The sequence below is a fragment of the Colobus angolensis genome, unplaced genomic scaffold, assembly GCF_000951035.1.
Source record: "Colobus angolensis palliatus isolate OR3802 unplaced genomic scaffold, Cang.pa_1.0 Scaffold168, whole genome shotgun sequence".
NCBI lineage: Eukaryota > Metazoa > Chordata > Mammalia > Primates > Cercopithecidae > Colobus > Colobus angolensis.
This window is the reverse complement of record NW_012114799.1, coordinates 5,339,986-5,363,667: the sequence shown is the minus strand read 5'-3', so window position 1 is coordinate 5,363,667 and position 23,682 is coordinate 5,339,986. Positions and strand designations below refer to the sequence as shown.

At 38.0% G+C, this 23,682-nt stretch overlaps 1 protein-coding gene across 4 annotated transcripts in view; it reads right to left on the bottom strand.

Moving 5' to 3' along the window:
* R3HDM1 (R3H domain containing 1) overlaps window positions 1-23,682 on the bottom strand; it is a 200,677-nt gene that overhangs the window by 110,789 nt on the left and 66,206 nt on the right. For 2 of the 4 annotated variants that reach the window (XM_011937729.1, XM_011937728.1), the window contains exons 2-5: window positions 16,659-16,868; window positions 13,402-13,612; window positions 1,638-1,679; window positions 1,077-1,166 (exon numbers count right to left, since the gene is read on the bottom strand). In XM_011937729.1, the coding sequence (XP_011793119.1) occupies window positions 1,077-1,166; window positions 1,638-1,679; window positions 13,402-13,572 (303 nt within the window). In that variant the 5' untranslated portion in view covers window positions 13,573-13,612; window positions 16,659-16,868. The remainder of the gene's footprint in view (window positions 1-1,076; window positions 1,167-1,637; window positions 1,680-13,401; window positions 13,613-16,658; window positions 16,869-23,682) is intronic. The other 2 variants (XM_011937730.1, XM_011937726.1) reach the window with 2 other exon arrangements.

Below are 23,682 nucleotides of genomic sequence, written 5' to 3'. Positions count from 1 at the left end.
TAATGCAAAGAAATGTCAAAGCAAACAGATTTTTAAGTACATTTCATTGACAACAATCTATTTCAAAAAATTTTCCTCACATTTTCAAGCAATAAAATGTAGTGCTTTTCAAAAACAGTACATATTCTAAATATGTGACAACTATCCTCAATATCTGTAAAAGGCTTTTGAGGGTATCATGTAAATTAAGGGAAAGTATAACAATTTTAGTTTGAATCACCAAATGCATAATGATAATTACTTTATAAAAAAGATGTACATGTCGTGGATCAGTCATGGCTTCTTAAATAACCACAAAATTGCCCAAATTCCTTGCAAACTGTCTGTTGGGATAAAGGAGTATTTTCAGTTGCTCAAACTCTTATTAAGTAGAACAAGCCAGTAGGCAAAGTTATTACAAGGTAAACATTGGTAAAGGGTCCAAAAATATCTATGCATAAATATACAGACATAACATGAGACAGAGATCAACCCATGGCTGAGATTAACAGAAAAGTAGTTATAGCATTAAAAAGAATGTAAGGGACAAACTAAATGGTTTGCCTAAACCTCAGTGTTCTAAATTTTATAAGAATAGACATATGAGAAATCAGAAGTACTAGATAATTATTAAAGAGCCAAGCTAATATGAAAATTGGTTTCACCATGTATTCACGTTACATCAAATAATCTATCAAGAAGTAGTCTTAGCCAGTCTCTTTACATACAAGCATTAAGTATCTGACAAATTTCTAAAAGATAAAACTAAAAGGGCAAATTTCACCACAATTATATTCACTGGAAGTGCTACCTTAACATTTTTTAACTTTATAAAAATTAATTTATAACTTTCCTAAAGCCACATTCCTAATTAGTTACATGATTCCTAAGTTTTTCCAGAAGAGAAATCATTGCTCTAAGCCTTAGATTGAAGCAAAGAGGTTTTCTAACGTTTCATGTATATCTTGGGTGCCAAGTATTATTGAATCAGTTTCCTTTAGTCAAAATAAAACAAATATAACAACACAACTTAAATCATATATAAAAATTCTCCAGTTCCACCATGTCTTGAAATAACATTTGTTTTGCTTTTTTACCTGGTTCTCCTGTGATATCTCTGGTGCAGGTGGTGGTGGAGATTCTTCACACACTGCAAGGCTCCGAACTAGCTTTAACTTTGAGCTTGACTAAAGAGAAGTATTTATAATTAACACTACATTTCAGAAATCTAGGGCATATCCAAAAGCCCCCTAGAAAGAGTTTCTAAGTTTCTTTTATAGTTTCTGCCATAACAGTAGATGAAATGTGCAAGTTAAATGTATCATTAAACACTACTAAAAGCCTTTGTTAAGAAGGAAAACAAACAATTGCAGTTTTGAAAATTATAGCAATAGAAAGAATGGGAATAATTCCAACTTCATATCCCAAAGAATGGTGAGAAAGCGATTTTCTCTACAGATAAAGAACCATCAAGATAAAAAAAGCGATGCACAAAAGCGACTAGGCAAGACAAAAATCCCAAATAAAACAAAATAAGCTTTCTGCCCCCCATAAAATATGAAAGAACTAAACTGAATGTAGTGCTATATGAAAACAAGGATTTATCAAGCATGACGGAAGGCCCTTGGCATGCCAGCACACCAAAATATTTACTATACCTTAGACCTTTTTCCTGTCTGTCCAAATGACTGCAATGGCCGCTGAATATACAAGAAAGATTTGTATTAAATTTCATACTGAAACAGAAAATTTGCTTCTTAATTCATACTCCTAAACCACAGAAAAACTAACTGTGCATAAAGTATGAAAAGTGAGGAAATCAAAGTTGGTTTCAGTAAAAGAGTACTGATTCCTCCCAGAAGCACACTTGCAGAAGATTCTTTAAAATCCTGGTAGGTTGGCATTTTTACTATTATTTTTCTTTCTTAGGCATTTTTCTTTAAATCAGCAAATGGCCACAATTTCTATGTTGAGTACAATGGAATTTATATGGTGACTTCTTAGTAGTGAAATAAAATATACTTCATTATTTTACAATATATTATAGTTTAGCCAAGGTTAAGGAAAAACAACACACACAAAAACCAGCAGTTTAAGGTAGATACACTTCGAAAAGTTCTAAACTTAATAAGAATGTTTCAAATGCACAGTGAGTCAGAGTCCAACCACAAATCTACTGAGGTGTTTCAACACTGTATGAAGTACACCACCAGTTTATTAGTGATGGAAAGCTATTCATCAGGTCTGAGGTGAGGCAATGAAGCAGAAAGGAAGAAAAAAGGGCAGACTTCCAATACGGATGTCCAGCATGACTGATAGGCCGACCATCAGTCTCACGACTGGAGAACCCTGTAAGGCAAACTAATTCATGTTTGTGATACAAGCTTTGGTTTGGGAAACCAGCTGAAGCACCTGTGAGCCAGAGCCACATAGGTTTTACACAAACCAGAGCCAGATATGTTTTAAACATTCCTTCCTACATTCCTTCCTTCCATCTGTCTGTCCTTCCTTCCATCCTTCCTTCCTTCTGTCCTTCCTTTCGTTCTTTCTTCCAATTTTCCTCCCCAAACCCAACACCAAATAGTACATGGCCCAAGTATCTATCATTTTTACTTCTTCTTTTTTTTTTTTTTTGAGACGGAGTCTCGCTCTGTCGCCCAGGCTGGAGTGCAGTGGCGCGATCTCGGCTCACTGCAAGCTCTGCCTCCCAGGTTTACGCCATTCTCTTGCCTCAGCCTCCCGAGTAGCTGGGACTACAGGCGCCCGCCATCTCGCCCGGCTAGTTTTTTGTATTTTTTTTAGTAGAGACGGGGTTTCACCGTGTAGACCAGGATGGTCTCGATCTCCTGACCTCGTGATCCACCCGTCTCGGCCTCCCAAAGTGCTGGGATTACAGGCTTGAGCCACTGCGCCCGGCCCATTTTTACTTCTTAACATGAGGGAGCCAGTCTGGTACCAAACATAAAACAGATACAAAATCCTTAATATCCAGACTAGTATGCTTTACATTAAAAACAACAACAACAACAAAAACCCATCATTTTATTTCAAAAAGGCCTTCCTTGTAGAGTCAACAGAAACAAGAGTCTACATATCAGTATGTCCTGCTCCCATTTTGAGCCAAAACTCCTTCAAAATTAAAAAGCACTGTATTCTTGGGATTTTAACCCTAGATTACACAAACTACAGAATAACAACAAAAGGAAAATAGAAAAAATAAAAGAAAAATGATTTTGTTTCTTATATAGAAGAAAACAGCATGCGTGTGCACACATGCATATGGCAGTGCTGCCTAAGAGGGCTTCTGCATGTTGGTATTGCCTTCTGTTTTTACCTACTCTCTAATTTGTTCAAGAGGATTTCTAATTTCCCGTAACTCACATCTAACAATGTAAGTAAAATAAGTTATGCTACCATCTAGACTAGGTGGTAGATGCCATCATCTCTAGGGCTTACAGGAAAAAAAATAAGTGGGAGAAAAGCAACAGGTGAATAACTATGAAAATGCACATAACTAAATGAGTTCTCAGGAAGTAGAAGGGAAAATAATTTGTGACTTACTCCCAGTCCTCTGCTTTAATTTCTTGTAATTTTAAGTATCACTGGTATAAAATCTTCTATTAAAAATTTTAAAATGAAGGAGGTCATTAACTGGCAATGTAAATCCTGTATTCATATGCAAAAGAGCTGGACTTAAATTTTTGAATTTGCTTCTTATTAGAGGATAACCATGGTCAAATTACTTCGGTTTACTTTTACCTAACAGTTCATACTATTCACACTAATTCACAGGATTCTTGAAAGGATTCAACGAAAGCGTAGCTAATAAAGGGGCTTTGAAAACTCTAAAGTGTTATAAATGTAATTGATTATTAAAGGTTAGGAACTGACCATGTCAGAAAACCAATGTGCTGCCTCTGCTTATTAGCAATGAGATTAAGATAAATTACTTAATATAACAAATGCTAATTTTAAAAACATCTATAAAATGGGGATGCTGTATATTGTCCCTGTCGTAATGCTTGAGAATATTCATAGACTCACACATGTATTAACTATCTCATTTTTAATCTATAAGGAGGCTTTGATGAAAATGAGGAAAAGATAAAGGAAGATAGAGAAGTAAAATTATCTTAATTTGACTTCATTTAATAAACATGTTTTAGGTTCCTGCTGTACACCAGACATTGTGCTAGGCACTAGGGCTATGAAGATGAGTAAGACATAGTTCCTGGTCTTAAAGATCTCACAGTCCAGAATCAGTTACTAAAGTCAAAAGGAACCCCAGATCTTCAGAATCTTAGTCCAGTGCAATTAATATCTTTAAAAAAACTTTATTGTGGATTAAATTCTACCTGAGGCAGACAGAATTCTAAAGATGGCCCAAAAGATTCCCATCCACTGGTTATTTAATCAAACACAAATCAAGGTACTGCTGAGAAAGGATTTTGCTCTTTTTTTCGTTTCGTTTTGTTTTGAGACTGAGTCTCACTCTTTTGCCCAGGCTGCAGTGCAGTGGCATGATATTGGCTCACTGCAACCTCTGCCTCCCAGTTTTAAGCGATTCTCCCGCCTCAGCCTCCCAAGTGGCTCAGATTACAGGTGCCCACCACCATGCCACGCTGATTTTTGTATTTTTAGTAGAGACAAGGGTTTCACTGTGTTGGCGAGGCTAGTATCAAACTCCTGACCTTAAGTGAGCGGCCGCCTTGGCCTCCCAAAGTGCTGGAATTACAGGTGTGAACTACCACGCCCTGCTGGATTTTGCATTTGTTAACTAAGCTCCAAGCCAGATGATCTTAAGATACAATCTAAGATTCAGGTGAGTCTGATTCAATCAAGTGAGCCCTATAAAAGCTAAGACTTTTTCTCTGGTGGGAGCGTGGGGCCAAGTCAGAGAGATTTAAAGCGTGAGAAGGACTTGACATACCACTGATGGCTTTGAAGATAGAGGGGCCATGTAAGGAGGACTATGAGCAGCCTCTTGGAACACAGTGGCCTTTACTGACAACCAGCCAAAAAACAGGACCTCACACCTACAGCTTCAACAAACTTAGGTGTGTCAACAACTGGAATGAGCCTTGAAGCAAATTCTTTCCCAAAGTCTTGAGAAAACGGCCCAGTCTGGCTGACACCTTTGACTTTGGCCTCACAGAACCCTAAACGGCAACCCAGTTGGGCCCACTGTGAGCTGATAACGGGTGTTGTTTTTTAAGCCTCTATGTTTGTGGTAATTTTTATGCAGCAATAGAAAACTAATACACTACTATATAAGTAAATTATAAATTGCCAAAGTGGCATTATTCAATAACATAATTTATTTAGAAATTATATGTACTAGAAAATATGCCATACACACACAACAAAGCAGAGAATACAAGTTGTTTATTAAAGTAAACATACTTTATTTCATATTTTTGTAATCTACTTGGCAGCCAGATTTGGCTTTAAATAGGAATTCCCTCTATTTGATATGTAATTATTTTATAAAAGGATTTTATTATTTAGAGCACACTTTTCACCCTTAGCAGAATTTCACAATCACAGTAAAAATTTGGCAGCTTGTTTAACAGACCTGTATTAGTCCAGAGAAACGCTATCTAAATTAGAATTCAGAAGGCTTAGGGACAAAGTCCCCAATTTATAATTTATGTTGTTTTATACTTAAGTATAAAACAGGAACTAGGCCAAAAAATGGGTGCAGAATATGAAACATCCTTAACAGAATTTTAGTTTGAAATTGATACTAATATGTTGTCAGAGCTACCAGCTACTAGAATTCGGAGAACTGAAGAAAACAGAGCAATCCTTATGAGTTATATATGCATTAGCACAAAAATAACCAATTAAATATCACTCAACTAAGAAAATCTGACATTTAAAAAATAGGAATAATTTTCTCTTTGTAATTAATAATTGTTATGAAGAAAAATTATAATGGTTACACCCTTTCAACCAGACTCAAAACACCCTGAAGTGCTTACAAATTCTCAGTACTTTTCTAGGTTAATAGTAAAGACTAGTGGCAATTATAAGGAAGATAATGAATTAAAATGTTCCGTGTCTAGTTAAGGTCAGGGCAGTAAAAATAATAGATGCCAGGATGCTAATTTCTGCTGGAATAAAAGAAAAATACAAAGTTCCCTGAGGTGGGAGAGCTATTTTAAAAATCAATAAGCCAAACACAATCACTAATTTGTTTTTAACATTTAACCCTTTGAGCCAGAAAGCACAGAGATAAGTATTCGAAGGCCTCACTCTTAGATTCTAATACAAGTATGTGGAGAAAGTCACAAACTCTGGTTTATAGTTATTCCTTACAATAAATGAAGATACAGGATCATCCCATCCTGCTGGTGGTGTACATAAAAATTATCCAAAGAAGTAAAAACTGTGTAAGTATGCAAAAGCATTTCTACATCTACAAGATGTAGCCAACATCTTTATACATCACAAGGAAGCACCGTGAAAAGTAAATGTGCTTAAAAGAGCTACCATATGTGCACATGACCCAAGTTCAGTAGAAAGAGCACCAAATCCTAGAAATAATTATAAAAATATACTATGGAAAATGTATCGTAAGTTTTAAAAAGTTGAACTCATTCAATATTAATAAAAACAATAAAAATAGAGCATACAGATATAGAACTTAATAGAAATAAAACTACCGTACTGAAAATGTGGGGAGGTTATATTAAAAGTAAGTTTTACTCTTTATTTTATTACTAAAGAAAAAATCTATCTTGCATGACAATAAAGGGACAGATCTTTGAGAAGCCATATAATCGTGTTATTGCTAATAAATAGTAACAATTATGATAATTATTAAAACATTGTTAATAGCACCTACCATTTGCCAGGCTCTATGTACTAGGCACATTACATATATCTTTTTTTTTTCTGAGACAGGCTCTCACTCTCTCACCCAGGCTAGAGTCCAGTGGCGCAATCATAGCTCACTGCAGCCTTGACCTCCTGGGCTCAGGTGATCCTCCCACCTCAGCCTCCTGAGTAGCCGCCAAGCCTGACTAATTGTGTTTTTTGTAGAGAAGGGGATTTGCTATGTTGCCTCAACTGGTCTCACACTCCTGGACTCAAACATTCTGCTTGCCTCGGCCTCCCAACGTCCTGGAATTACAGGCGTGAACCACTGTGCCTGGCCATCCTTTTTTTTTTGTTTTAAATTTAGTTTTTTTTAAGGGAGAGGTCTTACTGTTGCCCAGGCTGGAGTGCACTGGTGCAATCCTAACTCACTGCAGCCTCCGTCTCCTGGACTCAAGTCATCTACCCGCCTCAGCCTCCCAAGCAACTGTGACTACAGGTGTGTACCGTGACGCATGGCTAATTTTTTTATTTTTATTTTTTGTAGAGACAAAGTCTTCCTGTGTTGTCCAGGCTGGTCTCAAAGTCCTGGACTCAAGCAAACCTCCTGCCTCGGCCTCCCAAAGCGCTGGCATGAGCCACCATGCTTGGCCACATACATCCTTTTAATCTTTGTTTGACAAACAGGAAATAGCTAAGATTATTATTTGAATGATTTTATATAAAGAGATTTTTATTCAGTCCTTAAAAAAAATACTTCATTTCTTAACAGATTAATGAAATAAGATAATTGCTTCATCAATACTTTCCAAGCAAATGAGGGAATTCGTTATGTATTGCCCTCACTGTCGAAGTGTGGCATTGTGTTGTGAACTTTTCTGACAGCCTTATTAGATTCATTGCTTTCTTGCCCAAACCCCTTTTAAGGAAACACATTGGAATTAACTTGAGGGACACAAGATATAAGAGTCTCATCTTGATTACTGAAGGGCTTACTACTGAAACAGAATACACACAATACGTACTTTAGCCAACTCTGTGTGTGGAAAATTAACTCATGTATGTCAGAGCTATTCATTGACTCTGGCACACAAGGCCTAGTTTTTAAGAAAAATCAGCTCTCTTATTTTCTCCATGACAAGGGTTACCAACACAATGTGGACTCGCTATCCTATTGTTAATAATAATGTGGAGGAGAGGCATTGTTTGAACTGTTCCCAAATATGTTTTGAATTGTGTGTACATAAACATGTATACAGATGAACACCCCTGGACAAACTATTTGTTAAGTACAAAGATACAATTGTAAAAGAATGGGAAAGTTGAGTTTGAACCTTTAATAAGCAGAGCACAGGGTTCTGAATTTTATATTTAAAATAAATGACTGTAAATATCAACACAAATAATTTACCCTAAGTTTATTATTATTATTATTTTTTAAGACAGGGTCTCACTCTGTCACCCAGGCTGGAGTAGAGTGGCACGGTTTCAGCTCACTGCAACCTCAATCTCCCTTGCTCAAGCAATTCTCCCACCTCAGCTTCTCGAGTAGCTGGGACTACAGGTGCATTTAACCACACCCAGCTAATTTCTGTATTTTTTTTTTTTTGGTAGAGACGGGGTTTCACCATGTCGCCCAGCCTGGTCTTGAATTCGAGCTCAAGCGATCTGCTTGCCTCGGCCTTCCCCAAAGTGCTGGGATTACAGTTATGTGCCACCACACCAGGCTACTTTAGTCTAAATGTAATCTGAAAAACCTATCCGTGAAGAAAATCAAACAATGGAGACCCATCGGTGAGTTATACACAGGAAATTAAGGCAAATACTCCCCACCCAATTAACCCATGTTAAAGATTAGGGATACTCAGAGTCTAACAAAATACAGTTTTCTGGATTTAGAAACCTGGAATCCACCAGCCCAACCTTCCAAATGTTTCATAAAAATATAAAGCCTGAAATGTACCTCCACATTCTCAATAGGAACAGTGTGTGGCAGTAGAAAAATTCCTAACCAAAAACCTGTCAGATAATTATTTGAGACTATAATCAACAATTCAGAACAACTCTAAGGCAATCATGTGGGAAAGTTAATTTCCTGACATTAATGCACACAGATTTCTTGAATTAGCTCTGAAGTATTAAGAAATTCTTATGAAAGTAATCCTAAAACTTCTATAAAAGATTACAGTCCAAAACAAAACCCTGAATAAGAAACACAACATTTTTTAAAATTAGGAAGAGAAAACTAGTAAAAGTAGAAAACACAAGTAGAATTATTTATAAATTAAATGGTCAAAGAGCTCTTTGAGATAATCTCTGCTTGGAACCACCTGAGATGACATGTAATGTCTGTTGGCCTCTCTCTAGTTTGACGGAATTATTTTTTATGTAAACACTATCCTTAATAGAAAGAAAATCATAAGGTCTCTTCATAGTACAAAAGAGGCTGTAACATCCCTTAATTAAAAATGACTTCACTCAAAATGTATATAATAAAAGTGCAGTTTTTTTATATAAATGAATGAAATGAATGCTTCTTTTGGAAGGTAAACATTTCTGTTTCCTTTAATCACTTTAAATATTACTATGCTGAAGCAAGATAACAGACGTAAGTTATAATATTCATGGTAGCTGATTTTCAGAATGAGAGCCAAGTAGAGAATAATCTTGTCACTCTATTAGAATAAAGTAACAGTTTATTCAAAAATCTCAAGAGAAAACCTACATTATTTGCTACATACATCCAAACTTATGAGTGAAAAATAGCAGTTGCTATTTAAGATGACAACCTTTAGGCAATACCTTAGATGTGCCAAAGGAAGATAAAATATCTGGTAGTATGTTAGAATAGTTAACTCCACATTAAGTTAAAAGTAACTCCGTATTAACCAGACTTTTTAAAACAAAACACTTATTCCCTGCTGATGCTTAAAACAGTGAACTTTGTTTTACAATATTTTAAATGAAAACACAGAAGAAACCAATTTTCCAGTTTTATTGACTTCCAATTCTGAATTTCCATTAAATCTGTTCTACACAAGGTATTTCAACTGTACACCCCTTGCCAGGCACCTTAGATGAAAGCATCATGGGCCTTAAAAGCTCAAAGCAGAGTCAGTATTCTTACATATAATACATTATTATTATTATTATTATTTTGAGACAGAGTCTCGCTCTGTCACCTAGGCTGGAGTGCAGTGGCATGATCTCAGTTCACTGCAACCTCCACCTCCCGGGTTCAAGTGATTCTCCTGCCTCAGCCTCCCAAGTAGCTGGGATTATAGGCGTGCGCCACCATGCCCAGCTAATTTTTTAGTAGTGACGGTGTTTTACCATGTTGGTCAGGCTGGTCTCGAACTCCTGACCTCGTGACCTGCCCACCTTGGCCTCCCAAAGTGCTGGGATTACAGGCGTGAGCCACCGCGCCCACCCCATGTAGTAAATTATTAATAAATACTTGAATAAAAAATGAATATGGCATTCACCAGATTAACATAAAATAAATTCTCACATTTGCTTTTTCCCTCCTCCCAAATCGTTACAGTCACTATGCTATAGGAAACAGGAGGTTAAAGACCATACCCATGTTTGTTTACTATGGTATTTCCTTGGTAAAGAAGAGATTTTCAATAAAAGGTTTGGGTCATGTGGGAAATTTTCTTATACTACAAACAACTGGGCCATGATGCAAAAGTGGTCATCAGAATGTTCTTGTGGCCTACTGCCAAGGGCAACACAATAGACATGGTAGGAAATGCAATAACCCAAGTTAATGACTTGTTGATAAGCATGATCTAGGAGAAGAAATATTAGGTGTAGAAAAGAGGCTAAAATGAAGTATTTTATTATTTCAATCACAAATGCCATAGAATTTTAGCAGATTTTCTCTGATGCAATCAGGACACTGGCAGGCTGCCATCACTGAGTGTACTGATTACAGGCATGGCAATTTTTTGTTGTTTTAAAAAGTGTTATTAGTAAAAATGACTGGGAAAAAAAATATGTTATTCCTCTCAATTTCTTAGATGATTACCACCTGACTATAAGTGGGGCCTAAATGCATTTTTATAGCTGGAGGAATTGCTATCATTGTCTAACCTGGTGTCTAGTGCACAATAGGGAAAAAAGACAGTTTTTGACTGAATGAAAGAATGAGAAAACCTTTAAAAACAGGTTTCTTGGCCAGGAGTGGTGGCTCATGCCTATAATCCCAGCAGTTTGGGAGGCCGAGGCAGGCGGATCATGGGGTCAAGAGATCGACACCATCCTGGCCAACATGGTGAAACCCTGTCTCTACAAAAAATACAAAAATTAGCTGGGCACAGTGGCGCATGCCTGTAGTCCCAGCTACTTGGGAGGCTGAGGCAGGAGAATCGCTTGAACCCGGAGGCAGAGGTTGCAATAAGCCGAAGTCACGTCGCTGCACTCCAGTATGGTAACAGAGCGAGGCTCCGTCTTAAAAGGAAAAACAAAAAAAGCACAACCCCCACCTCAAAACCAGGTTTCTTTACTTTAAAAAAGTGAAGCTAAAAAAGAAAACACAAAAGAAAAAAAAGCAAAGCTATAATTTTTGGCTTATAGCCTTCAAAGTCTTTAGCATACAGAATGATAGAATATTATCTCCAAAAATAGAAGTCTTTAATTGCAAAACAAAATTAAAACATTGTTAAACAATTTTTAAAAATTTTTTTCTTTTTTTTTTTTGAGACGGAGTCTCGCTCTGTTGCCCCCAGTGGCGCGATCTTGGCTCACTGCAAGCTCTGCTTCCCAGGTTCAGGCCATTCTCCTGCCTCAGCCTCCGGAGTAGCTGGGACTACAGGCACCCACCACCATGCCCGGCTAATTTAATTTTATTTTTTTGAGACGGAGTCTTGCTCTGTTGCCAGGCTGGAGTGCAGTGGCGCGATCTCGGCTCACTGTGACCTCTGCCTCCTGGGTTCAAACGATTCCCCTGCCTCAGGCTCCCTGGTAGCTGGGACTATAGGTGCGCACCACCACACCTGGCTAATTTTTTGTATTTTCACTAGAGACGGGGTTTCACCATGTTGGTCAGGTTGGTCTCAATCTCCTGACCTCGTGATCCGCTCACCTCGGCCTCCCAAAGTGCTGGGATTACAGCCACCACTCCCGGCCTAAACAATTTTTTTTGAATAACTTTTTGTGGTAGTTTAAAGGTGGCTACAAATTCTTTCCTACTGAGAGGTAGGGTCTAATTCCCCATCCTCTGGCCTGGCTTTATTGACTTATGTTATCAAAAGAAGAACTTCTGGGCCTACGTCAAAAGAAACCTTGCAGCTTTGCTTGGCTTTCTTGGAACATTCTCTCTGGGACCCCTGAGCTGCCACATAAGAAATCTGACTACTTTGGACCGACCTTGTTGGAGGAGCCAAATAGGTGCTTCTGATTCCACCTGAGCCCAGCACTCCAGTCATTCCTACCTAGGTGCCAGACAGGTGCAAGAGGCAGTCCGGGATGCTCCAGACCAGTCCACTAGTCTGTTAAATGTCAACAAAGGACCTCTTTGGATACCTTGTAGAATAGAAAATTCACTCAGCCCAAGCTTTGCTTCATTTCCTGACTCATAAATGATGAGATATTTAAAAAAGAAAAAAAAACTGTGGGCCAGGCGGAGTAGCTTGCGCCTGTAATCCTAGCACTATGGGAAGCCGAGGCGGGCGGATCGCCAGAGCTCAGCAGTTCCAGAACAGCCTAGGCAACACGGTTGAACTCCATCTCTACTAAAACAGAAAACATTAGCCAGGTATGGGGGTGCATGCATGTAGTCCTTGCTACTTGGGAGGCTGAGGCAGGAGAATTGCTTGAACCTGGGAGAGGGAGGCTGCGGTGAGCCAAGATCACGCCACTGCACTCCAGCCTGGGCGACAGAGCAAGACTCCATCTCAAAAAAAATAAAAAAATAAAAAAAATAAAAACTAAAATAAAATAAATTGTTTAAAAGTGTTAGCCCTTCATTTTGAGAAAACAGATAATCGGAAAACCTTACCAAAGAAATGAATGCCACTAGAAATGCTATTACTCGGGACCATTTTTACCTATCTTCAATTTGTTAATCAACTCAGTTTCCATTTATGCCTGGAATTAGAAGCCTTCTCAGTGGCTAGTTTTAAGTCATTATACACGCACAGCATTAAAAGCATTAACTTTCCCCTGCCCACAAATCTTTTTTGTCAGTCAGGCTGAGTGACTGAGGAACCCCCTGAGGGCTGTTTTTGCCAATAGATCATCTGCAGTTTTATTCTATTTCTCTTTCCTCTAAGAGCTCTTAGGTTAAATTCAAAATTTACCTGTGAGACTTCAAACTCTCATAGCACTGGTAATTACGAAAAGGGTGGAATGAGAAAGTAGAAAGCCAATAAAAATGTACTAGCCACATACAAATAAAAAGAATTATATTACATGACACAAGCAAGTTAAGACTCACAGCAAGCTAATCCAACTGGCTCCCAAACCAGCTAGTAAGCATGTCACGAAGGGTCAACTTACCCTTTTAGAATTCTAAAAAGTGAGTTTTGTATGAAAATAAACATAAATATATACTGAATATTTAGTATTTGTAGTCAGAGAAAAATTCCTGTTTACCTGCAGATCTATATTGTTCTCAATACAATGTTCATTCTTCTCTACCAAAATCTTCCCATAGTTTTCTGATTTGATAAGATTTTCAACTCTGGTTGTATCTTTCACTTCTGTCTCCAAATCCTTCATTGTTGCAGTTTCATCTTTTACAGTAACAGTATCAGACATCCTCATTAGCAAAGGTTATTTTCGAATTCTACAGGGAGCTTGAAACCTTAAGAAAAAAAGATTAATACAGTTTTAAACTTTTTTACATTCAATTACTGCATGATACTGACCTACTGTCTGTCATGTTCCAGAAATAATGTTGAATATAGACAGGAACAAAATTCTTGCTTTCAAGGAGTATATAATTTTGTGCTAGATACATCCAAATTTAAAAAAAAAACACAATACAGTGAGAAAAGAGCTATATGAAGTAATGAAGTATGTGAGCCAGGCACAGTGGTACCCAGCTGTAGTCCCAGCTACTTGGGAGTCAGGCAGGATGACTGCTTGAGTCCAGGAGGCTGAAGTCAACCTGGGCAACATAGCAAGACTCTGTTGCTAACACATAAATAAGTACATTTAAAAAAAGAATATGGGGTGATTTTGATGCACATTTACTTGTGGCAATTCTTTTTTTTTTTTTTTTTTTGAGACGGCGTCTTGCTCTGTCGCCCAGGCTGGAGTGCAGTGGCGCGATCTCGGCTCACTGCAAGCTCCGCCTCCTGGGTTCACGCCATTCTCCTGCCTCAGCCTCCCGAGTAGCTGGGACTGCAGGTGCCCGCCACCACGCCCGGCTAATTTTTTGTAGTTTTAGTAGAGACGAGGTTTCACCGTGTTAGCCAGGATGGTCTTGATCTCCTGACCTCGTGATCCACCCGCCTCGGCCTCCCAAAGTGCTGGGATTACAGGCGTGAGCCACCGTGCCCGGCCCTACTTGTGGCAATTCTTAAGAAACATTAAGGAATGAGCCAGATCAAGGTAGAAGGTAATGGCTGGAGAATTATATATGTGTATTTAGAAGACATTAGAAATCTTCTTCTCTAAAGGGATACCTATAATAGCATTTTCATCTGGATCCCTAAAATTCCAAATTTCTTAAATTACCCTGAAATATTTCCAAAAGTAAACAATTTAAAAATAAAGAGTAACGGCTGGGTGCGGTGGCTCACGCCTGTAATCCCAGCACTTTGGGAATCTGAGGCGGGTGGATCACGAGGTCAGAAGATCAAGACCATCCTGGCTAATATGGTGAAACCCCGTCTCTACTAAAAATACAAAAAATTAGCCGGCCCTGTTGGCGGGCGCCTGTAGTTCCAGTTACTCGGGAGGCTGAGGCAGGAGAATGGCATGAACCCGGGAGGCAGAGCTTGCAGCGAGCTGAAATCGCACCACTGCACTCCAGCCTGGGCGACACAGCAAGACTCCGTCTCAAAAAGTAAATAAACAAATAAAATAAACAGTAACATTCTATTACAAAATACACTTGTAAATCTGGATTAACAAATATGTTGAGCAATATGAAGAAAGCATTGAAGACTCTCCTGAATTAAGTGATTCAATGACAAACAACACATATTATCCAGGCACTCTAGAATATGGAATCCACAGGAAATCAAATACATAAGATTACAGTATATTTTCATGTCATTAGTGAGTTTAAGAAAGTGAATGTGTTCACACTGGATTAATGTATCAGAGATTCAGCTGAAGATAGCAGTCATTTTAAGCTGCAAAAAATGTAATAAAAACAGCAGAACTTGGCCAGTGGGGTGGCTCACGACTGTAATCACAGCACTTTGTGAGGCCAAGGTGGGCGGATTGCTTGAGCTCAGGAGTTCAAAACCAGCCTGGGCAAAGTGGCAAAACCCAGACTCTACTAAAAATACAAAAATTAGCCAGGTATGGTGGTGCACGCCTGTAATTGCAGCTACTTGGGAGGCTGAGGCACAAGAATCACTTGAAGCCGAAACGCGTGTGTTCCAGTGAGCTGTGATCATGCCACTGGACTCCAGCTTGGGTGACAGAGTGAGGCTCTGTCACAAAACAAAACAAAAAAAACCAATAATGGCAGAACTTGATATAAACAACTTATTCTGAAATGCATCTTAAAAAAAAAGAACAGACGGATAGAGGGATAGACAGATACAGGTTATAGCAACTATGCTGAAATGGTACTGGAAAAATCGAGGGGTGGTTCCAGGGATGTTCACTGTCAAATTCTTTCAACTTTTCTATATTTCCGAAAATGTTCATAATAAAATCCTGTGGGGAGAAAAAACCAGTGGAACTTATTTTCTCTATATCAATTTGAAAAATTCAGAAGTTCATTTCCTGAAAGAATGTTTTGCAATTAAATATCTAAATAGATTTTAGGGCCAGGTGCGGTGGTTCACACCTGTAATCCCAGTGCTTTAGGAGGCTAAGGCAGGCGGATGACTTGAGGCCAGGAGTTTGAGACCAGCTTGACCAACATGGCTAAACCCTATCTTTATTAAAAATACAAAAATTAGCCAGGCATGGTGGCACGTGCCTGCATGCCTGTAGTCCCAGCTACTCGGGGGGCTGAGGCAGGAGAATTGCTTGAACCTGAGAGGCAGAGGTTGCAGTGAGCCAAGATTGCGCCACTGCACTCCAGCCTGGGTGACAGAGTGAGACTCTGTCTCAATAAATAAATAAATAAATAAACAAATGGATTTTAGGAATTGATAAATACAGCTGACAAGTTAAAAAAGCCAAAGAGAAGTAGATCCTAAAGTCACAGACAGACTGAACTGAATTAAAAAAAAACCCGTGTCTTCCTGAACTATAACCCATACCAAAGTTAACTGCTTCATTCTGAAAACAAATAACTGCAAAGTGGGGACAGGGTGGGGAAGTTACTGAAAACACTGGCTTCTTGCTTTTTTTTCTTTTTGAGACAGAGTCTCACTCTATCACCCAGGCTGGAGTGCAGTGGCGCCATCTTGGCTCACTGCAAGCTCTGCCTTCCGGGTTCACGCCATTCTACTGCCTCAGCCTCCCGAGTAGCTGGGACTACAGGTGCCCGCCACCACGCTCGGCTAATTTTTTTTTGTATTTTTAGTAGAGACGGGGTTTCACCGTATTAGCCAGGATGGTCTTGATCTCCTAACCTTGTGATCCGCCCACCTTGGACTCCCAAGGTGCTGGGATTATAGGTGTGAGCCACCGTGCCCGGCCGGCTTCTTGCTTTTTATAGGTAAGATTTTGCAAGAAAAAGAAATGTGTTTTTCTCAATGACAGGCAAGTATTACCTGATGTGTCCTTTGGATTTGGGATTGTGGTGTCCCACAAAAAAAAAAAAAAAAAAATCCAAGGTTCTTTTTCACAGTTGTCAGCCAGGATGTCAACTGTAGTGAACCATCTGTAATCTGGCAGGAGGAGTCCCATGTCCTTGTCACCACTGTAGATTCCCGGACTGGAATGGACTGTCTTGGATCAAATATATCATACCTTTCCGTGGCCTAAAATGAAAACAAAAGAAACTATTTTAACAAAATGGCCAAGGGAAATGGAACACTCCACATGAAACTGAGAAATTAAAAATATTACTGTCAGTTGTTTTTATTATATATTTTCTGAAACAAATGTCAGAACACTGAGTAACAATGAATTCGAACATGTATTAGCTATGTGAACCTGAATAAGTTACTGAGGCCGAGAGGACTGATTAGAAGCAGAAGAGAGAAGAGGAAGGAAAATGATATGTACTGAGAAGCTACAATGCAGTCAGAGTTATAATTGAGATAGTATCTATAGATAAGGAGAGAGAAAAAAGATCAATCAGAAACACTTTAACTCCAAGAACCATCATTTTTAGAGTTCTCTTCCAGAGCTATAACTCTATGGACTTAAGACTGTAATTCTGAACAGTAATAACATTCTAGATTTTTAAAAATACAACAGAAAAAATAAAACAAAAAAAATAAGCCATTGAACATTTTTAATGAATCCCACATTGTTCTTAAAAAAAAAAAAAAATGTTGGCTGGGTGCAGTGGCTCATGCCTATAATCCCAGCACTTTGGAAAGCCAAGGCAGGAGGATCACTTGAGCCCAGGGGCTCAAGACTAGCATGGGCAACACAATGCGACCCCATCTCCACAGAAATTAAAAAATTAGCTGGGTGTGGGGGTGTGCACCTGTAGTGCTAGTTACTTAGGAGGTTGAGGTGGGAGAACAGCGTTAGTTGGGGGTTACAGTTAGCTATGATCATGCTACTCATGCACTCCAGTCTGGATGGCAGGCAAAAACAAACCCCAAATACAAAATGTTCTCCATGTCATATTTTTGAAGTCAGTTTCATTTTATATTTATTCGGTATGAATGAATATAGCCTAGCAAGTAAACAACTCTAAAAAGATTATATACCTCTTCCATTGTCCTTTGACATTTTTGTTGTCAATAAACAGGATAGTACAATTTTAAGGTGAAATAAGCATACATATATGCATATAATGAGGTCTAAGCACCAAGAGACCTAATACCAAGACAGCCAAGCATGCACTATAGAGTTACTCACATTTTATACTAACTCTTCAAAAACCATTTTGAAACACAATCACTTGGAACCAGATATAACCTTATATTAGTTTTTACAATGTTTGACACAAGGATAATAGAAGAGGGGGTATCAAAAACAAATGTCAAAAAACTTTAAATTGATACTGTGTCATCTCAATCTGACCAAGATTCTCCAGCCACTACATCAAATGATTGTTTTAAGTTACACCAAAAACAAAACAAAACAAAATCCTTCAAGTATTTTTTCTCAATTTTAGCTTATCTCATAAAATGGTAGACACAAGATGGCAGCATTCACTAAGCAACCAAATTATTTGTGTTCTTTGTGAAGTGACTTTACAATTTAATCGTGAATCTCTTAATTTTGTAATTCCATAAAAGCAAGGCTTTTAATCCATTGAAGAAATAAATAAGGCAACAGCTGCAGGGGAGAGTGAGGAAGGGGCAAAATCGAAGAGGTGAACACCTTAGAAGATCCTCTTAGAATCCTAAGGTCCCATGAAACCCCAAAGAACCTGACAGATCACCTAGTCCAATTCAGCATTCAAGTTATTATTGCCTAGAAGTCAAATGACGTCTTCAAAGTCACATAACCAGTATGTGACCAAAACTTGCTAATATGCCACACCACTTGATAACAGACTAAATAAATGAATGATTCAGAATCAAAATGACCAGTTATTGCCTGGGAAGGAGTCAATGGCATATCGAAAAGGCAAAAGAAAGAGAAGTGCATTAGCATTAGATATTGTTTTAAATTCCAGCTCTGCTAGTTGTATTTTCGGTAAATAATCTCTCTGAGCTGCAGTTTTCTGATCTGCAAAGTGGAAAAAAGAATATCTAGCTTCTAGGTTTGTTGTGAGGACTGACTGATTTAAATGTAGAACCGACCACAGCCTCTCTCACAGGGCAGGCCCTCCAAAAATGTTAGCTCTCTTCCCTGGTCAGAATCCCTTTAGATCAGCAGTTGGCTAAGCCTGATTTTGCTGTGTCCTGATCCCTACCCCTACACAACAGTAGACTGACAGGAGGCCTACCACTGTGCACAAGTGGCTTTGCATTTTTGTGTATGGCTCTCATTTGAAGGCTTCTAATTGAATATTAAAAATTCATAGAAACTGTTGGGTATAGTGGCTCAGGCCTGTAATCTCAGGACTTTGGGAGGTGGAGGTGGAAGGATCACTTGAGACCAGGAGTTCAAGACAAGCCTGGGCAACATAGCAAACCCTATCTCTACAAAAGAGAAAAAGAAAAAAAAAAATAATATATACATATATATATATATGAACTTTGCAATCTTCTCCAAAATATTAATACACTTGTTTAATTTTTAATTTTAATTTTTTAGAGACAAGGTCTCACTCTGTCACCCAGGTTGGAGTTCAGTGGCACAATCCTGACTCATTGCAGCCTTGACCTTCCTTTGAGGCTCAAGCTATCCTTCTACTCTGGCCTCCTGAGTAACTGCGACTACAGGCACACACCACTATGCCCAGCTAATTTTCAAATTGTTTTTGTAGAGATGGGGTCTTGCTATTTTGCACAGGCTGGTCTCAAATTCCTGCACTCAAGTAATAATCCCCCTGTCCCAACCTCCCAAAGTGCTGGGATTACAGGTGTGAGCCACTCTGCCCATCTAATGAACTTGTTTGAAATAAAAATGTTTTCCCTCTCCAAATCTTCAAGTAAAAGGGATGTGTTTCAGCTTTTGGTACTCACTGGAAAAACAAAAACAAACCCTTTTTGGTAAACCCATGAAGCCTACACTTCTCAGTTTGCCAAAGGTTGTGTGAGCACGTGGGCGTCAAGTATAGAAAGCTACAAGATAGACATGGCACATCATATCTCTAATACAACATTTTGAAGTACATTAAATGTACTGTCATAATAAATAGTTGTACAGTAAGTGAAAGATACTGAGGAACTTACAAAATTCAGGAAGACAACTTAGAGAAAAAAAATGAACAAAATGCAGGCATTCATTAAGTATATATCTCAGTTCCCACTATTACTGAAATTAAAAAACTGAATTTTTCAGAATCTTTGTCAACCTAAGATAGATGGATATATGAGCTCAAAATTCATATTCAACTTCAAAAAAATTATTCTAACTGTCAACATGCTATTTATTAGGGACAAGTCAGAGATGTGCTTATATATAATTCCTGTGCTACCAGGTAGATAACCAGAGAAAGGCCACATGTATGTTTACATATGCACAAAAAGGATGGCATGTACCCGAAACCATAAATGAAAGGAAATTAAAGGTAAAATTAAAGGTCATAACCTTAAAAAAGTAAATCTATGAATCTACAAGGATAAAAAGGAAATCTTTTTATGATTTTTGGGTGGGAAATCCTTCCCAAGTGTGACACTAAAATCTACAAGCCATCAAAGGTAAATAGTTATAAAACTTAGAACAAAGTTTTAAAATTTCTATATAATAAAGTAGAACATAAACAAAAGGCAGATGATACATATGAACTATTTCCAAAGGGTCAAAATGTTGAAAGTAAAAAAGGTTTTGTAAATCAAGGGAAAGAAAAGGATCGGGAAATGACAGGAATAGGTAAGCTACAAAAGAATACAAACAGCTCCACCAAAACCAAATACTAATATATATATTTACCATGTGCCTGGCCCTGTGGTAGTATTTTTCATAATGAATTCATTTAAAACACACACCACAGTTCTAAGAAGTATGTCCCATTATCACTCTGTCCTGCAACAGATTAGGAAACTAAGGCACATAAAAAAATCAAGTAATTTGTCCAACGTCACACAGCCAGGAAGTATGGAAACCAGGATTTGAATTGGACGGACTAGTACTCCATTTCAGGCTCTTACCTGCAATACTGTATCATCATCTGTAGGTACCAAGAACAGGGACAATTTGTGTTTACGGAGCACTTTTATTTTAAGAGTAATTATGACATGGTAACTCCTTTGTACTAGACTTAAAACAAAGTAAATTTATTCTTTTCACATGAAGAGGAGCTATGTACTTTTTTTTGTGTACAAGAAGATAGTACTATTAACTTTGTATTAATGGTCACCAGGAGTAATTACTACCAAACTAATCAGAACTGCCAGGAATTATACAACCATTCTGTTTCTCTTAATCCTCCTATCACTTGTGATGATGAGTACCAACTATGCAAACTTGGGTGGCAATAAGGATTCAGAGTTTGTGGCTAAGGAACAACGTGAAGGCAGTAGCTTACAAATGATAAATATGCATGATTAAGTACCTTCCTCTATCTAACAAAGCAAGGCAGAATTAGGATCAACACTTTCAAGGGCAAACTAGTATATATGAAGTTTAAAGACAAGTAGTTTCTCCAGTGAAAATTTTAGTAAGAAGTATTAACAAAAATGCAATATTGATACTGACAATTCAAAATATCACTTTATTATACTTGGGGGTCTAAGTTTTGGTTTCATAACACAAAAGAATTGAAAAGTTAGGTAGCCCCAACAATAAATATTCAAATTTCACACAAGGAAAGTCAATTTACTCTAGGTTAACACAATATTTAAAAATCATTTGTTAATTTATATGTGGGAAATAAATCTCGCTCCTATAGGTAAAAATATTTTTCACAAAAATATTTAGGAGAAAAAGAGTTACATTATTGATGTTATCTGAACAGAATTTGGCAAAGTCTTAAAAAATAGGTTGTTGCTTCCTTATCACTATCTAGCTATCCAATCCCATTTCATTACATAATATGTTATGTTTTTTCTCTCAGAGACAGAAATATAACCAGGCAGGCACATCTATAAAGAAAATCAAATGCACAAAAGCAACCCATATCCCCATATCAAATTCTACCTGAGGTTATAAATTGGCACAACCAAACTGCTCAAATGCCTCTAGAAAGAAAGGCAAAGAGCACTGTTTATGCTGTATTTAGAAATAGTGGAAATTCACATTTGCAGTCACTTTGTCAGTCATTTGAACAAGAATATAAGCACTGACATTTCAAAATGTTAAATGTGTATGTGATTTGTAAACAGTTACTGTCATCTAACAAAAATTTACCAAATAACCACAGAAGGCACTATAGCTTTAATGAATATCAGCTAAACTTAAAAAGAGTAAAGAGAATGAACTCCCTTGACCTAAGAGTTTATTAAATCCTGAAGAGGTTAATGATGACACTTATCAACTAATATAAATAATAACTTTAGGAGGACATTATAAGCAAGAAGGAAAGACTTTTGGTAGTTGAAGAATGTGAGAATAATTTATTATTGGAGTCTTGTAAGACTGTATGAAACAAATTACTTTTAGGGAAAAAGTTATATGGAGAGGTAAGGTGTTACATGAATGTGCTGCATTCTGAGTGAAGAAATGGGGAAGACACTGGGCCTCTCATACACTGTGATCCACTTTAGAAAACAGTTTGTGCTATCAAATGAATTTTAAATCCCACATATCCTATGGCTCTAAATTTCCACTCATGGTGTAGATGCACCCTAAGGAAACGCCTTATACAAAGGGACATGTACAAAAATATACACGGCATTGTTTTATTTAAAAGCAAAGAATGGGAAAGACCAAATGTATTAATAGGAAAATTGGTTTTTTCTTTTTAAAGTAAAATCAACTGTGGCATATTCATGTTGCATGATACCATGGAACGATTAAAATGAAATGAACTAAAACTATAGGTACAAACATTAAGTCCAAAGAATGTCAGAATGTTTAGTCAAAAAGCAGAATGAACTCTATGTAACTCTATGAACTCAATGTAACGAATATAAAGATTTAAAAACCACACAAGCATGGATGGGAAGGGTATATACCTATTTCAGGTTAGTAATTACCTCTGGAGAGGGAAATGAAAGGGATTCGTTAAGACAGAGAAGGGACTTCAAATCACATCTGTATTATTTTATTTTATTTATTTTATTTTTTTTGAGACGGAGTCCCGCTCTGTTGTCCAGGTCCAGATTAGAGGTCAGTGGTGCGATCTCGGCTCACTGCAAGCTCCGCCTCCCGGGTTCACGCCATTCTCCTGCCTCAGCCTCCGGAGTAGCTGGGACTACAGGTGCCCACCGCCACGCCCAGCTAATTTTTTGTATTTTTAGTAGAGATGGGGTTTCACCGTGTTAGCCAGGATGGTCTCGATCTCTTGACCTCGTGATCCGCTCGCCTCGGCCTCCCAAAGTGCTGGGATTACAGGCGTGAGCCACTGCGCCTGGCCTATTTTATTTTTAAAAAAGATCTCCAGCCAATATAACAAAGGTTAGCAACTATTAATTCTGAGTGGCAAGTACTGAGTGTTATAATGCTCCTTTTTTGCTTATGACGTTTTTCATTTAAAATGTCCTAAAAAATAAATGAGAATAACATTAAAAAATGTGGATATATTTGAAATTAAGATTAGAAACTTAGTATTAGGCTGGGCACGATGGCTTATGCCTGTAATCCCAGCACTTTGGGAAGCTGAGGCAGGTGGATCACTTGAGGTCAGGAGTTCGAGACCAGCCTGGCCAACATGGTGAAACCCCATCTCTACCAAAATACAAAAATTAGCCTGGCGTGGTGGTGTGCAACTGTAATCCCAGTTACTAGGGAGGCTGAGGTAGGAGAATCCCTGGAACCCGGGAGGCAGAGGTTGCAGTGAGCTGAGATTGCACCTCTGTACTCCAGCCTGGGCGACAGAACGAGACTCCCTCTCAAAAATAAAAAGAGAAAAGAAGAAACTTAGTACTGACTCCAGGAGGAACAGGAAGCTTGAGTAAT